Genomic DNA, 18,803 nt, shown 5'->3' with positions numbered 1-18,803 from the left:
TACTAATGTTTCTTTTATTATATTGGTATTATTATTGTATATCTTCTCTAGTCCAATTAAATGCATTCTAATGAGAAAGGACAAATCATCCGTGACAGAAAACCACATTGTCATTCTCAACTCAAGTGATCGCTTAGACTTGAAAACTTCATTCTTACAGTTCGTAACACCATAATCCAAAAAAAAAATATTTCGAATACTTAATATGTTCCCACCACCCAAGTCTCTGAATAGATTATATATTTTTTTATGAAACAGTATTTAAAATATGACAGTCTATGTGTTATTTTGTTTTTTAATATACTCAAAACAAAGGTCTTTGAATTTTACATTTATGAGCCAAAGCTATGAAGTCGCAAAAAACAAATTGTCACTAAGAAAGAAAAAATAAAATAAAAATTTTTTTGGCATAGTAATGAGTTTTTGTTCTCTCATTATTTTTCATTGCTTGTGACAATTACAAAGATACATTATGAAACTATTCCAGTATGTGACTTGTTAAAAACATGAATGTTAAAGTTCTTGCATTAATTTAAAAATAACTAATAACTCATAAAATGTTTTTGATTTACTACTAACAGTTTAACTTTTTTTTAAATAATAATTACCCTTTTTTTCTGTTGACAGATCTCAACAATATATATGTTGCATTAAGTAACAGTCCCTTTACTAATGTGTAACAAATTTCGGATGCTTTAAAATACAATGAGATGAAAATTTTGTTAAAGTAGATTCTTAGGTTTTTACTAATTTTTTTCATCAATTTCAATCTGCTTAAAATTTAAAAATCGAATTTAGTTTAAAAAAGCTTGATGTAATGCCTAGGAAACAGTATAAGACTATAAACTATATTTAGCCCATTCTTTTAAAAGTGTTTTAGAACTAGAATAAGAATAAATATTTTAAAAAAAGAAATTTTCCAGGAAAAAATTATTATATTGTTATGTCATAATAGGCATTACATATTTCCTAGCTTTTGAAATTTCTTTAATCTAATAAATGTAATTTTTTTTAATCATTCCTTATCTCATTTTAATTCAATTTTACCAATTCTTTAATTTTTATTACATTTTATAAAAACCAAATATAAAAAGTTTATTCTCTTTCATCATTGTAATGTCCAATTCCTATTTCAATAAAATGTAAAACTCATTAATTAACTGTCGCGACTTAAATAGAACATCAAAATTTACTTATAACTTTTTAAAAATGTTTCAGTTACAAGGTTATATTAATTCTCATGGTCTTTTTTTTTTCCTTCTGAGATTAAGCTTTAGTAAAATTATTTTAAAATTAATTACGTGGAGTTGGCTTTGTTTTTTNTTTTTTTTTTTTTTTTTTTTTTTTTTTTTTTTTTTTTTTGATAAATCGCCCACTATGGATCTCTTTCTATGCTCCTAACTGTTTGTTGAGAACAATTCAATAACTTTTTTAATTTGACTTTTGATTGGGCAGCTCATGGGGGATTTATCCCCCATGGCCTGTCCTTATTGATAATATTGTACCAAATTTATCACTTCATTTTAATTAAATAAAAATATACTTTTAATTTTGTATCTAGAGCTCTAAAAAATAGTGCTATAATAAAAGTTTTATTATGATCCAGTTTTCATCAAATAACTGTGATTTTCATCACAATCTTCAATTATACCATACAACTCCAACCACAGCAAACTTCATCATTATATATATTTTTTCAGAAATGCAATTTTATCGTATAATAGATAAGTATCATTATAAATTCTTGTCTTTTTTTAACTGTAATTAAAATTTGCGAAAAATAAACTTGCCACAAATGAAAAGACGCTTTAATTTATGTAAGAATAGACTGTTTCAAAATAAAACATTACAGTCTTTTTCTTTAAAAAAAAAAAAAAAAAAAAAACACCAAATACATTTTTGCAAATTGGCAGGTTTTTTAAACCAAATGCCTCACTAGCCTGAAATGTTTATTTACGTAGGCAAGCTCAAAAACATAATTTTTCTTTTGTGGAAAAAAACTTTCAAATTAAAAACTATTTTAAATAATTATGGAATTCAGCCTTTTTCAAAAACCCAAATTCAAAAGTCTGAAATTAATAAAAGACAATTAAAAATGCTCATTTTTATTTTAACAAAAGTACTAAATTTGTTTTGGTATCCTTTAAAGACAGCAATTCACGCAAATTCTGTATAAAAATATTAGAATATATAAAAGGCGTATGGAGATGTTTTACAGCTCTCAGGCTAACTGAATTTTTGAGGCTTGGTTACTATCTTTCTGATGCTATCATACTTGTTCTTTATTCATGCAGGCAATCCTTATATTTACATATTTTATGTTAAAATATTGAAGAAGATCAATAACAAACACCCTGTATAAAGTCATTACAGTATTCTTTTGTATAGAAATGGAAAAAAAAAATAATAAAGCTTGATATAGAAACAACTATAAATGTAAAATATTTATTCTTCTAAATACAAATGTCAACTTTTTAATATATAAAAACAAATATAATTTTATTTACAAATATTCTGTTTAGTTCTTTAATTTTTTTTAACACTATATAAACTCATTTCTTCGACTAGCTTTGTTTGGCAATAACAATCTAAAATTTAAAAAAAGGACATTCACATAATAGCACTGCATTTACATAAATGTGTCATATGTGTTACAATCAGACTTAAAATTTTTAATATCTTAGAAGCAATTGCCACATGTAACATATCATTTTAGGTCAAACATTTTGCTATTTATTTTAAGGTGAAGAGTACCCAGTTAAGAACCGAAAGCCCATTGCAATAAAAATTTAAAAAGATACTACAACCTATACAGAGTTACACTAGTACATACTAAAATAAGAATAAAATTATCTTTAACATTTTCAGATTTTTGCAAGATATTTTTGACTTTGTGGGCATACTGAGTATCCTTTAACGAATGCAAATTTTCAGATATCTCATGATATATATGCCGCTGACCACAGGACAATTAAATTAAACAAATGGCGATTAAAAAACTGTCTGCCAATCGCTACTTTATTTGTCAAAAATGCACCCCTTCTGCATTTTATTACTAGTATTTCTTTCTAATAAAAATTGAATTATAAAAAATACTTTCTAACATTCTGAAAATTACTTTATTTTACACTTGTTCCTTAAAAAAGTTTCTTTATTTAAAAAATAAACTTTCTCTACTAAAAAAATAATAATAAAAGCTAAATAAAACAAATGCCGATTAAAAAATTGTCCACCAATCGCCACTTCATGCATCAAAAATGCGCCCCTTGTGCATTTTATTATTAGTATTTTTTCTAATAAATATGAAATTATTATATACTTTCTAACATTTTGAAAATTATTTTATTTCACATTTGTTTCTTAAAAAGTTTCCTTATTTTAAAAATAAACCTTCTTATAATGTTTAACATATGTTGAGAAATGTTTAAAAATTTGCCTTACATTATTAATATCAGCAATTCCACAAGAGATCACTATTAAAAAAGCTACTACTGGCAAATAGCAAAATTTTTTGATTTTGCCTTATATGTTAGGAGTGATGAAATTCATGAAGGGGACTTATGCATGCAAAGGTGTCCAAAAGTAGTAAAAATTGTAATTTAATAAAATTGTTAAGTACATACTTTGAAAAGGTGTTGTATTCCTTGTAAATAAAATCAAAAATGAGAGCATATTAATGATTTGGACTAAAATGTCAAATTATTAATAATGAGTGACGGGTCCCGTACTACAGACAAGGTATAAATTTGTTATTTCAACAAAACAAAAAATACAGTAAAACTGATACAGTAGTATTCATGGAATATTGCAGATTATTCCTCTATATTTGTGTTATATTTCCTAGATCACTACAGGAAGGTAGTTAACATTATTTTAAGAAAGCAACTTTCAAATGACAGTTGTTATCGCCTATTAAAGATGGGCAATAATAAATTATTAAAAATATTAATACAATTAAAAATATTTTTACTTAATAATAGTTAACCTTAAAAACTGAAAAAAATTCAGGAAATCATTTTTTGTATTGTGTACCAGTGGAAGGAACTAACTTGCTACACAAAACAACTACTGTAATGTCTTTCTTTAAAGTAGTTGTGGTATGATAAAAAAAGAGAGAGAAAAACTAGTTTGTTACGATTCCTTGCAACAACTTATAACATTCGTTTAGTAAAGAAACAATATTTAAAAGCAATTTTTTTTTAATCTGAAGCATTTCTTATCTCAGTCTGTCTGTAGTGAGAATGTCTTTGTGCCCAAGGAATTTTAAATTTTATCTAGCCATAATGAATTATAGCTAATTTTATCGATTCGCTTGTATAATATCCCTCAAATGCAAATGAACACTCAAGATCAAAATTAAAAGTTATTTCAACGAAGAGGAACATATGTTACTTTGTTTATTTCATTCAAGAAAATTAACAACTTCAAACATTTAATAATGAGTTGATAATTTTCTAGCTTTTCCAAAATTGAATATTCACTATAAGGAGAACCATAAAAAGGTTAAGGTTGGAAAAAATTCTTTAAAAAAATTGTTTTGAATAATATATTTGCTCATATAAACATGAATAGATGTCTTTTTAATTTCCAATGATTCAATAGGCCAATTTATTATTTTAATTATTCTTTTTATCAATCTTCATTTTTTTTTTGATGTTGAACTTGAGTGTAAATTAAATTTGCCAGCATAACTCGTCTCCTAAACGTATTAAAGTTAAAACTACATTATAAAAGTATTTTGTAATTTCTGCATTTAAAATAAAATAGTTGTGTTTTAAGTAGTTTTCTACAAAATATATATATATAGTTTTTTTAAACATTGATTAATACTCGTTCAAGAATTTCAACATCGCCCACGTTATAGAATAGTACTATTACCTAAAGGATAGCATTACATTACATAATAGAATAGTATAACCTAAAACAGTCCAGATTAAGACTCCAACATTATAATGGGTAGAAAAATCAATTGTTTTTTAGCCTAAATAAAAAAATTTAGCAAGACAAAACTGCATCTTATAATTAGCTATGTGTTTTCAGCATAAGAACATCAATACCTTGATACTGTAAACACTTAACATACAGAAGCAAAAAACAGAAAAATCAATAAAGCTCTTTTTCTTCAAGTGAAACAACTTATTAATGTCTTCACTTAAGAATCATAAAGCACCAAATAAAAATGCATTATCTTTAAAAAAATACACTCACACAATATTTTGTTCATCATATTTTTTACATATCTAAATTCTAATAAGAATATGAAAGCTATAAAAGTGGTTAAATTTAATTATAAAATTAAAATAGTTTAAAAAAGTATTTAGGTACCTTTGAGTTTTTTTGGCTTAATATATAAAAGTGCCACGCCTTTTTTTTTAAATGAAACTCGTACAAGAGGAACATAAGTGGAGTTTCCTTATTACTTCTTTTTAAGAATAAATTTCTAAAATATGAAGACATTGGGTCTTAATTAAGACATTTTTATAGCATATAAAGTTCACTTCTCTTATGCAGCTATTTCATTTTTGCAATGGAATCGCTGCTGAATCAATCATTGGCAAGCATTTTCAGATTTGAGCAGGTTTCACGAGAGTTTCAAATGTTCAAAAGGATTGTACATGCAAGATACGGTCGGTCATCTGATTTCCCTCAAATCCCTTTTTAAAAAACAAAAATCGAAAATAAGCACCTTCAAGAACTTTTTAAAAACGCTACGTGCCATGAATACAATGACAAAATTCCATGGTCAGAAATTTGGTACAGCAATTGAATAAAAGATGTGAAAATGTTTATGACAACAAACTGCCAAACACTTCCTACAACCTGTAGAGGTGTCAACTTTCCAAGATAGCAATCAAAAGTTTATCACAGAAATATATATAGTTAGCGCTTACGAAAATAAAATTAACCAGATTCGAAGGTATATATATACTACATAATTCTATATAGGTGTATAATATTAATAAAATTATACATAAGTTTACTATTAAATAAAAAAAAACACTTGGAGAAAGATAATAAATTGAAACTTATATAACACTGAAATTTCTTACTTTATTCTATAACTAAATTGATTATTTGGAATCAATATTTCAATTTATGGTTACATAAGAAGACTTATTCCTTTTTTATCATCCTATATTTAAACCACGAGAAAGTTTTGTTCGCAGCATTTCAGATTTGATTTTAGGTTCTTTCCCTTTTCTATAAGGAGATGAGTTTTTTTTTTTTATTTCTTGCTTCAATCAAATAATTGTTTTTAGAATTGTTTAAGGAGCAAAAAGAATGATCATAGATTAGTTGCAAGCAACAAAATTTCTTCACTCTTAGTAGTTAACAGGAAGAAAAAAACTATTTTAAACAGATTATCACAGAATTCTAAACAACCTAAACCTTCACAAAAACCTAATTTTTATTATTCAACTATAAGACCGTAATCTTTACTATGAAATTGCAATAATTGTATATAAAGTGTAATAATGGGAACCTCTGAGCCTGGATTTTGCACAAAGTGAGTTTCATCATTTCAAGCCCTTCTTTGCTGGCAAGCAAAAACGGGACGAGGTCAGATCCATTGTAATATAAAAATTGCAAGCATTATTGATCATTGATGAAAGCACCCAAATATTCAGGCCTTGTTATAATAAATGCCTGATCAAAAAAAGTCTGACTGTTGTAGTTCATTATCTAAGTTAGTTCCAAACAATAACTTGCATGACTCACACATTAAAAGCATACACAAAAAACATATAAATCAAGTTATTAACATAATTTATATCTTAATGTACAACGAGGATGGTTTTCTCACAGGAAAATATATTTGATTTGATTTTAAAGGTAAAATGCAAAGAATAAGAAGATGCATCACAAGACATAAATGCATATTTTTTTAAAAAATAGGAAAATTAAAAAATATTTTAATAACAGATTTATTGATTAAAACATTTAATTTATATTGTATATTAAGGGTGTTAACTTAAAGCTTTTTCAGTATAAAATATAAAAGCCGTAGTTTGAATCCTTCAAGCTCAAATTAGAACATTTATTTGAGACTATAAATATTTACCTGAACTTTAAAACTGATTTAATACTTAAAAAATTATTAACTTTGTGAAAAACTACCAATTTTGAAAACATTCTTTTTTAACCTAGTATCATTTTTTTAAAATATGAGTCATCATTTTTTTAAAATTTTTAACCATTTTTTTAATAATCAATAACAATAAAATTGGTGGATTTTTGAATATTTTTATGAAGACAAAATGAAAAAAAAAATTAAAGCTGTTGAACTTTTTAATAGATCACTCCAGACTTTTCATTGGTGTAGCTTCTCTCTGTCTTTAACATTTTGTATTATTCTCATCATAAACATAGAGGGTGCTGGTGAATGACTGAGAAAATTTAACCTAACAGTCATAAATAACATTTATAGCAGTTATAACAGATGCATATTATTTATTAAAAAGTGAATTTCATGTGATCATAGTGCCTTCAAACAAAAGCCTTAATATATTTTGAGGAAGAAAATATTTAAAAAATAAAAACATGCTTTGAATTCATTTAGGCAGTAGATTTGGGTCTAATGGTTTAAAATATTCTTTTTAAACCTGACAGTGAGCTAGGGAAGGATATACTTACTGATTTCAACATGTGTCCTCGCATCACGTTAATAAACATTTTTTATAAGTTTTGAGAAAATAATACCTCATGAATCCATTTTTAAGCAAAGTGCGTCCTTTGCTAGCATAATTTTGGTCTTTAAAGCAAAAAAAGCTTTTACATATGCATTTTCTGTTGCTTTAAAAAACTGCAAGAAATTAAATTTAAAAAAAAGTTACATATCAATGTTAATTTCTTTTTAAACTGTGTTAGGAGAAACATATCTCACAATTTTCCTAGTTAAATGTATACATCTCATAAAATTTGATTACGAATACAAAATGTCTAACAATATAACAATTACACACTTTTTTAAAAAAATTGTAAGATATAAACTGTATTTGCTTCATACAAAAATTTAAAAAAAAATAACAAACATTTTTTTTAAGTTTATAAATAACAGTTCGGAAGGAAAAACATGTAATAAAAACATGTAATAAGGTTCTGAGAATTAATATAAATTTTTTTTATATACAATAGTACATTTTAAAGGAGCTATATGGGTTTAAAATAATGAAAATAGTTCAATGAATAAATGCTGAATGTCTATAAAAATTAAACTCATTTTCAGACAAAACATATTATATGAAATTTGCTAAAAATATAAAATGTTCTCCAGTCAATTACTTGAAGTCTACCTAAAGTGTGTCAAGTTGAACACCATTTTCAAAAATTGTCAGTCTTGATTTCTTTATCTATTTGGAATAGAAACCTGCAAGTCACAAAATAAAATTTGATTTTTTAAATAAAATTTTTATAATTCAAAACAAACAAAAAATCATCAGAAATACAAGGAATTATGCAATACAGAAATTAAATAGTTTGATTTGAGCAGTAATCACTGACTTTTCACTTAATTATGGAATAAAACTTTTAATAACAGTACTATAATTTTTTGAAAAAATTACAATCTGAGAACACAAATTAGAATACAAAACTTCATAGATAAAAAAATTGATTTGTTTAATCTAACTTAAAAGAAATATAATACAGTGAAACATCTCAGGAGCGATCAATCTTCGTTCACAGCAGTAAAATGGTCGTTAATGGAGGTTGGTCATTCTTACTCCCATTGACTTCAAAATTTTTATCAAAGATTCGCAAACAATTTTAAATTTTGCCAGTGTTATTTTCTGCTGCGGGGATGCCACTTCTGTTGGAGTCATGAAAAGACGGATCGATGAATTAAATTTAGTGTCTATAAAAAGGATCCCAACTGATATAATTATGTGTAAAAACAAGTTTACCAATTATGAATGATAAAACTATTTTAAATAAATAAACAATTATATTTTTTGTTTAAGTTTGTATTTAATTTTATATCATAAAAATTAGTCAGCTTTAAGAGATGAGAGCTTTTTTAGTTTAAGATGCTTATTTCTAAAATAACTTTTTTTTTTCTAATTTAACTTCCAACTCTAAAAGTCAATCATTGATAAGCATCGTCTTTAGTGCACTCTGACTGCAACATGAGGTTGATTGTCAAAAAGAGCTCTCTAAACTAGAGCCTAACACAACTATTTTTAATACATTTTAATCTACTTCTTTGTTTTGTTAAATTTTTTGTTCTGATGTCTTTCTGTGTTTCCTTATTCGACCTTTTCCACTTTTTGTGCACATGTTTGCCCTGTCGATGGGAGAGGTTTTAATGGTCCCTCCTGAAGGTTTTCATCAATACGAAGTCGATGGAAAAAATACAGTGTCTCTCAAAAGTAGTTGTAAATAGAGGTGGTTTCTCCTGAGGGTTTTACTGTATACATTTTGTAAAATAATGATAGTTTATAAAAACATTTCAACACAAATTATTTTTGTATGCTTAAACTTTTGAAAAATAAAGTACTATGCTTATTATAATTTTTTTTCACAAGAAAGATCTCTTACAATACGAATAACTCGGAGTAATTTAATTTAAAAAAACAAAAAAACAATCAGCTTTGCAGTTAATTTTTTTATCTCTGTCTTTATTTATTAAAATTTTTGGTACAAACTCATTTGCATAAGAATGCATCAATTTATTTATTCATTGTACATATGTATTTTAAAAGGAGCACACAATTATAAATCTTAACAGTACCTTTCATCTTGAAAATATGAGAATTTAACTTGCAGCTTGTTGGAAAAACAGATACTTTGTGCATAATTTTAAATAAATTTAATTATAAAATTTCATATTGATAAGATTAACTACATAACCATGAATGAAAAAAATCAACAGGTATGATTATTCTTTTCTGTTTCAACTATTAGTAGGATATCTAATTGATTTAAGGTTTTTTTAACACTACTCAGTAGATTTTAAAGTTTGCAATTTAAGTCTACTAAAGAAAAGTGTTTTGATAAGTTAAGCTGAAAATGTACATTTAATATTGTGCAAATACTCAATTCTTTAAATGTCATAATACTTACTAGATATGTCATAGACACCTTGCTCCTTTTCCATTTCCATTGTTGACAGTAATAACAGGCATATCAAGTTGCCCGATATTAATTGGCATATCTATTTGGCAATCAAAAGTTGTATTCACTTTTGGCTCTTTCCACCGAACAGATGGACCTAAATAAAATTAAAGGATTGTAACTGTTATTAATTTCTATGAAATGATTTGAAATGCTTACAGTTGAACATTTAATATAAAAAAGCTCAGTATCTATGACATTAAGATATTCAATTTTTACTTTAAAGGCAAATTCACATTAAAAATTATTTTCTGATTACAAATGGTGAAAAAAAAAGTCAATCGTATAGTGACATAGCATATTTGTGATATAGACTGTGGTTGTAGATACCATTAACTACGAAGCATAAACCAGTGCTCTACCTAAAGTTTTTAGAAGGGAGGTCCGCCCAGCCTGCTCATTGATTCCTATAAATGCGCCCCCCTTGCCTTTTCTGCAAAAATAAGCAGCCCTCCCTTAAAAATACTGCCCTTTTATTTTACTTTTTTAGGAAAAGATTTTTTTTTATTGATAATTATTTAACTTTAATTTTTTATTTCATTCCTTCATTTTAATAAGATTTTTCTTATGTTGTCTAGTTATATAGCTAAAATTTGTATGAGATTCAGCGATACTCACCTCTTTTATTCGGGAAGGGGGTATTTTAATGAATTTTTTAGTGATTTCAAGTTTTACCATTAATTTTTTTAATTAATACCTTTTTATTTAAAAAATCCATCTTTAAATGTTTATTTTCTCATAATTTTCAATTTAAAATGTAAAAAAAAGCTTTAAAGTTGTTCATCAAATAATCCTTTTTTAGTTTACTTTTTTTTGAAAAAATTTGTACACAGATATTATATAAAATTTATGCTTTTAGATATTTAAATAAAATTTCCAGATTTCAGAAATTTATATAAAATATTTCAGGTATTAATATGAAATTTATACTTTTAGCTTGTCTTTAATTTTTTGTCTAAAGCTTAAACTTTTACTGTTATTTTGATAATGAGTGAGAGTTACGTTGTGAAATACACACATAAAATAGTGTAAAAGAGTAATTTAAAAATTGAGGATCAAATTCAGTTGTTACATAATGTTACATATTTTGGTAAATTTTAATGGTGTTAAGTGAGTGCTCTTTGAAAACTCAAAGTGCTCTTTACTGAATGTAAGAGCCCTTTCCTTTTTAATTCATAGAGAAAACTCTGCATAACTTAATACTCATTTCAAACTCAAAGCCTATAAAATAGTCTAAACACACTATTATATGGAAATAGAGAAAAAGAAGAGTAGATGATCAAGAATAGTAAAAAAAAAAACATTTTAGTTTTAAACTAATAACACGAGAATACAAGGCTCAAGAGCAAAAACATGACAATGAGAGAACAAAAACGAATACTAAGAGAGCCTAGGTGCTACATGACAATTATCAGGGGTTATTCCTGACTTATTAGACCTGTTTTTAAGAAAAATATACTCATAGTTTTTTTTAAATCTATAATGACAGTAAAATGGCGGTACTTTTTGCCAAGATAAATAAAACCCATATCTTTCAATGACTTTCAGTTGCAAAATTTTGAACAACGTAAGTTATAAACTCCATTTCTCAAAAAAAAGGTGGATCAAATTTTAGAACGTAAAATATTGTGAAAGGTTGATTTTTGTAATATTATGAAGATCTTTTTGTGATAAATAATTTTGTGAAGGGTCGGTTTAAATGATAACAGTTTTTGGAATGTTGTGTTAAAAGATCCAACTTTTTCCTAAAATAACCACTGATTGTGAGGACTGTAAACCAGTCAAAAAAGCAAACCTATATTAATTAAATACAAGAAATTTTACATATATTCTCAATAAAATTAACATAAAACTCAATATTGTTTACAATGATAAAGCAGGCAATATAAAGTGTCATTAAATACACTTTCACTTATTTGAAGTTTAACTCCTTGTCTTAAAAGCCTGAAATAACTCGGGGGAGATAATTGCTTAGTTAAGAGATTAATATAGTTAAAGATTAATTATTCCCAGACTTTTACATTGAAAATTTAAAAGATAGATATGTCGACACACTAAAATTGCAATGTAGTGGGACCAAAACTATCTAAAAATTGTTATAAGAAATACAATTCTATTAACATTTTTTTTTTTCATTTACGTTTCAAACAAACCAAAAAATCAGGCATGAAGTTGAAACTAGCAGAATAGATAGCATTATCTTTCTTTTTGTAAACATAATAAAACCATACAAATACAAAACAAATAAGCATTAATTAAGTTACATGATGAAAACAATTTAAAGTGCAGTAAAATTTTGAAATAGTCAATGTGGGTTGAGAAATATAGAAAGTTATCACAAAATGAACTGACATCATATTTACACATAGATCATAAATAATTAAAAAAAATTAAAACAGTGAGTTAACTTTCTGTATCTTTGAAAAATCAATGAAAATAACTGTTGAAAAACACGATTCATTCTTTAAATTAAATAATCTATAAACATTGAAGATTGAACTATCGCATAGTTTAGTTAATTTTTACACTAAATAAAAAAATTCACAGGTTGAAAAATTTTAGCAAATATAGTTTGTGTAATATTGATAATAGGATGTAAGTTAAGATGCTTATAATAATTAGGCATTTGAATAAGTTACTATCTTTATTTGACTGGGAAAAAAACCTTATTTCATTATATTTATTTTACTATTAAATCATGCTCTTGAAAGTTCTATTAAAGTTGAATTGACCTTACGTTTAAAAACGAACTATGTTACTTATATTCTTTAATTGTGATTATACTTTTAATAAAAACCACAAGTTTAAACTCACCAAAGAGACTTAAGAGGACGGGCAGAAGTATGAGACCATGTAAAGTACCAAAGGCTATAATTCCGAGATACATTCTAAAGTAAAATACTTGGAATATCTGGGACTTGGCAAAGGCTAAGACTAGGATGCCACAATCTGTTAATGTTATACCTGATAGTACCTAAAGAATTTTTTAAAAAATTATTTTGTTTTCAAAAGAATACAATAGCTTATATAATTATGAATTTTTTGAAAGCTAAAAATCTGCTTACCCAACTGAATTAAAGCAGCATGTAATTTTTTTTTAAAAAGAAAGAAAATAGACAAAAATTACTTTCAATATATAATCAAATTTTGCATTTTTTGTTTCATGCATATCTTAATTGCTCTTATTTTAGTGCATTTTGTTAGTTCAAATATTTTTTAAGAAAGGTTCATTTTAAATAAAAGATTAAAGCAACTTTCATATTTAACCCTCATTGAAATTAAAAAAACTTACTAAAAATTTTTTAAAATAATGGTTATCTTGAAGTATCATTTAGATATGTTTTACAGAGAAAGAAAAAATTTCCATTGAAAGCAAATTAGATAATGAATACTATAAGTAACTGTTGAAAGAATTATAAACACAATGAATGTTATTCTAAAAACTAACAACAATACAATATGTAATTTCATTTTATAAAAACTTATTAACTAAATACATCTTTATAAATGTATTTTTCTACAATTCAGAAACTAAGTTTGAGAAACTGTATTAAGTACTAGATCAAGTACAAAAGACTTTCTAATGATACAATACTTTGATCAAAATTTGAGCACTCTAGATAGTCAAAATTAGTTGAAATTTTGATTGCAAAATTTGCACCACTCACAAAAAGCCACAAATATAAATTAAGAAAAATTTGATAATCAAAAGAAAAATTGTGATACAAAGACTTCAGAGGTCAGTTTAGATGAAAATAAGGAGAAGAGGTTGGATGACCCAACGTTCATCCTTCAGAGACACAAAAATGATTTAAAAAGTAAACTCACTGAGGTTCCCATCTGACACAAGGCGTCTTGAGCTCTCTCCACTCTCGTTTGCTTCTCACTCAGGGCAAACGTTCTGGTGAGATGAGAACAGAACTCCACTGATATACCAACTGCCTACAAATAATAATATGAGTTATAACACTGTTCATAATATTATTGTTTGATGGTAGAAACATTAAAATGCAAATGAAACATTTATTTCATATTCAATATATTACACTTTTTTACACTATAATATTTTCCTAAAACTAATCTAGTGCAGTTATGGCTTATCCATAATTAGATTAAATACAGTCAGGTGATTTAATCAAATTAAAACATAACAAAGACAATCATTTTTATTGAAACACAGGAAGATACCCAGTCTTTCTAGCATCTTGGGTAGATTCGCACTTGTCAGAAAACTATCTCGATATCTAATCTTACAAAATGCATGAGCAGGACTTTTGAAGATAACCAAGACTAAGAAGTCAGCTACTTCATTACACAAAAGTGGTACACATGCGATTTGGTTGCATAAAAATGACACCTAAGTGGTTTGGTTGCCAAAAAAAGGTGTACCCATGTGGTTTGGTAGTCCAAAAGAGGTACCATTGTAGCAGTAGGGTACCCATTAGAAAACAACATTTTCCTCATTTATTATCAATAACTCCTAACAGTTTTGTCTGCACTTTGGAGCTCCTATCACCCTGGTTTAACACAATAAAATAACATTCTGTAATGTTTTTTTTTTTAATGATTCATAATCAAAGTTTATAACAGCATCAAATTCAGCATTTTGAACTTATTTACTGCACAACTGAATAAAAGGTAGGTTTAGGTGGGTAAGGAATAAAATATGCATTATCATACGTAGGAAATCTCTGGAAAATTCATTCTCTTTGGGGAAAAAATTGTTTCTTTCCAGATTGCAAAAACTTTAGCAAAAATATACACAATTGCTTGTAAAACTCAAATTCATTAAAAAAACGAGAGAAAAAATAAAGAATTTTAAAAAGAAAAACAATATGAATTTGGACTTGTCAGCAATTTCATAATTCGATATAAAATCTGCATAAAATATGGAAAATCAGTACCTTTCCCGCAGATTTTCAATAAATTTATTTTTTAAAGCTTTGGACTTTAAATTGTCAGAAAAATATGAAGCCATCACTTTGCATTTGACTGGCATTTCTGTCTCGACACATGCTTTGTCCAAAAGCAGAAAAATAGGGTATGACACAGTTGCAGAAAACCTCGAGCATGTGGTATTCTGAAAAAACAATCTGCAGGCATTGCAGATTGTTTTTTCCCCCATATTTAAAATTATATAATAATATACTGCAGCAAGCAGAGTCAATTTTTTTTTGCTTCAAAGCAAATAAAATTGTCAAAAAAATATTTCGATTCTCATTGATGAACAATAATGTATCATCCCTCCCCCTTTTGAACTTTGACACCCAAAACAATTCATCAGACAGGTGCAGGCGGCTAGTAGGGCTTCGATAAAAAAATTGAAAAAACTTAAAGTTTAACTCTAAAATATAATCACAAGGAGCGAAAACATATTTAAAAAAAGGGGGAAATATTCCTTTTTTTAAAAAAAAAATTTGCTTTTTTACCTATATTTTAAAATACTACTTATGTGATATTATGATTAGATTATATATTTAGAATAAACTGATTTGACATTTAGAAGCTCAAACTATAGATTTCTTCCATTTTTCATTTTATGTATTATTGTGTAAGTTTTTAATTAAACTGAAGGAATCATACATTATACAGCTTTTTTATTGATCTTATATTTATAAGAGAAAATTTTGTTATATATATGCTTGAGTTAGCTAAATTATTCCAATAACAGTTAGTCTGAAAAAGTTTAATCCGGAGTGATATATCTTAGAGATATTTATTGAATAAATATTGAACTTAATATCGATTTTTTCCATTTAGTTACTTAGAGGCTTTAACTATGGTGTTAGTCTATCGTTAATTTAAGCTTTGCATAAGTTCAAAGATGAATTTAAACATACATTTCTTGTATTTCTTATAAACATTTCACTATTTGCAAATTATAATTTTACAACACAATTGTATTTGAGTCAGAAGCCAATTTTGATTTCTAAAGATAGTGTTGCAGATTATCACAGAAAATATGAAGACCGGAGATATGATCAGGACAACACACTAACTGCTATGAGTATGTATAATTCCTGCATAGGTCAACATAACTACACACAAACTTAGACCCTTCAATGACGCAACTATAACATTGATAAATTACTACGCAGTGCAAAAACAACATGACATACATCAAAAGGTAACACAAAAAATAAGCATGATGATGTCTGAAAGATAACAAAAATAGGCAACAAAAAACAATTATTTTACAACAAAAATTAGCACAGAAGCACAAGTGATAGCTTCATTTAAGCTCTCACATAATTCACATAATGATAATGCCTATGCAACAGAAAGTAAATTGTGATGATTACACCTGATTTTAAAATACATGCAAATCTCAAAGCATGACATAAAAAAGATGTGATGAACCATTCGATCTTCCTAATGACATATCACACGTACACACTAACGGGTGTAAATAAAAAAACCAAATGTAAACTAAACGCAATAATTTTAACTAGTAACATTCACTAATCAGCAGCAGAACGTTATAGACATTAAACAATTAACTAGTTTGTATAAAAACTAAAATATGCACATAAACTAAATTTATTATCATAAGCAAAATTTCTACATATTGAAGAATATATCAGGCATAAATAGTTAGGAGATGAACCCTTCGTTAATAGAACAATAAAAATTAAAAACATTTGTTTTGCAACCTACCCTTTCCATAATATTTATGTTTTAAAGAATCAACAAAAGCTACTTTAAAATTATATGCCATTATGAGTAAAAAAATTTCCTTTAACTTAACACTTACTACAAAAATATAAAATTACACATTGCGATAAAAACATTGAAAATACAATTTTGCAAAAAACGTTACGCATCAAGATATCAAATTTATATATACGCACCACAACAAGATTGACTAGTGACACTGCATTCAATGATATGTCCCAGAAATACATGAGGCCCATTATGTTTAATACAATGGTCACCACAGCAACAGTAACGATAGCAGCCGAGTGGAAGTCGAGTCCGAGTAAAAGAAAAGTGGCCACAAAAATGGCTGCAACAGAGAGCCCTAAGCTTCTCAATGTATCTGGCCACATTGTCAAATATTGTTCATAAAACACATGCACCAAACTAAAGAAAGAAAGAAAAATATAAATTAAAAAATGTTTGTTGAAAGTAAATTTTTTTACTGTAAACTGTGAGCAAAAAGTAAAATTAATATTTTTAAGAGAATCACTTTCAATCACTTCAATGACTATACTATTGGAATCCTATTTTTCAGGTAGTGTCCAACCCTGGACTCGTAAAATATTAAAAAATTTTCTTGCCCTTCTGGGCATGTATCTACAAAATACATGCTCAAATCAATGTTTTACACATTTGAATCTTTTTTGAATAAGCAATCATTATTTAATTGCGGCTCTCATTTGCTTTTATATTTTAGTTTCAAATTTTATATTTGTTATTTAAGCACAAGGATTGTAATACACATTTTTTAAATTTTTTTTATAAAAATATGCATGAATAAAGTACAAATAAAAATAAACTAACTTTATTTAATAAATTCTGGTTTACATAATTAAATTCAGAAACAGTTATGTCTCATCAAATACAAATGATTTGTTTTCTACTTTTATGGTGCAATTGATTCCTAATCATCTTGGTGGGTCCCATGTGTAATATTAGACAACTTTTTTTTTTGTCTAATTTTAGATATTACATACAAAGATATCTTCACAAATTTTGCTGTGTAGTGACTTAATCACCTGTCAGTTAAAAATATTGCAAAATATTTGATTTAAGTGCAAAACATTTCAACTAATAAAATATGCTGTGACAGGCAGGGATGAAATGGTTCCTAATTATGAGTCAGAATTTTTAGTTAAACTAGACAAAACTCAACTTTTAGACCTGAAATGATAAAAGTTTTAAACTGTATTTGGGTATTTTTTTTATTATAAATTAAAATATTTAATTTTTATTATGCAAAAATGTTACAAATGTTATGTTTTATGAATGAAATATAAAAGGAATACTTAAAAGTTTTTAATATTTTCATGAATTTTTTAATGTTGAGGCTATAGTGGCAGTTTCTTAATTTATACTAGATAACCTGGTCATGACTTTTATATCAACTTTTTTATGTCAGCTGGTACTGAACATTTAATCTAATATTATTTATTTTCTGTTTTTATAAATAATCCATGAATTGACTTATTGAAACATTGAAATATCTCCTTCTTGGATTTGAAACACCTATTCCCCAAAGCTGTTATTAGAAGTGCAGTCTCTGTAATTTATCTGGTTTTAAAGTTGTAAAGTGTAAATTTTTTTACATTTTAAAACACAAAACCAGATGAATAAGAACAAAAGTAATGTGCCTTCCTAGTCATTCCTTTTATCTCAATTATTACATATTAACAGTTTACTATCTAGATCTAAATTTGATTAATAAATCTTTCCCTGGACTCGAATAAGGTATTGATAGCAAGGTATATCTTAAATACTTTTTAGATATAAAAGAGACCTTTATTTTTTATTGTTTTTCTAGCTTAATTTAGCAAAATTAAGTAATTCTTTAGAATTAGAGCTTGATTAATTTAACATGCAATCATTTGTACAGAAACTGATGGCTACTTTTTTGTTGTTACATCAATACAATTATAATGAACTTTATTGTTAGGAGTTAGAGATAATTTGGATTAATATTGAACTAATTTTTAAATAACGTTACCAAA

General features: G+C 26.3%; 1 protein-coding gene across 2 annotated transcripts in view; it reads right to left on the bottom strand.

Moving 5' to 3' along the window:
- Positions 1–6,918: 6,918 nt before the first annotated feature.
- Positions 6,919–18,803, bottom strand: part of LOC107447565 (NPC intracellular cholesterol transporter 1) — a 98,131-nt gene continuing 86,246 nt past the window's right edge. For both annotated transcript variants that reach the window (XM_071181910.1, XM_043049807.2), the window contains exons 23-27: positions 16,965–17,196; positions 13,942–14,055; positions 12,928–13,087; positions 10,063–10,210; positions 6,919–8,368 (exon numbers count right to left, since the gene is read on the bottom strand). In XM_071181910.1, the coding sequence (XP_071038011.1) occupies positions 10,071–10,210; positions 12,928–13,087; positions 13,942–14,055; positions 16,965–17,196 (646 nt within the window). In that variant the 3' untranslated portion in view covers positions 6,919–8,368; positions 10,063–10,070. The remainder of the gene's footprint in view (positions 8,369–10,062; positions 10,211–12,927; positions 13,088–13,941; positions 14,056–16,964; positions 17,197–18,803) is intronic.

This window comes from Parasteatoda tepidariorum, chromosome 6 (assembly GCF_043381705.1).
Source record: "Parasteatoda tepidariorum isolate YZ-2023 chromosome 6, CAS_Ptep_4.0, whole genome shotgun sequence".
Lineage (NCBI taxonomy): Eukaryota > Metazoa > Arthropoda > Arachnida > Araneae > Theridiidae > Parasteatoda > Parasteatoda tepidariorum.
This window is presented reverse-complemented; position numbering and strand designations above follow the sequence as displayed.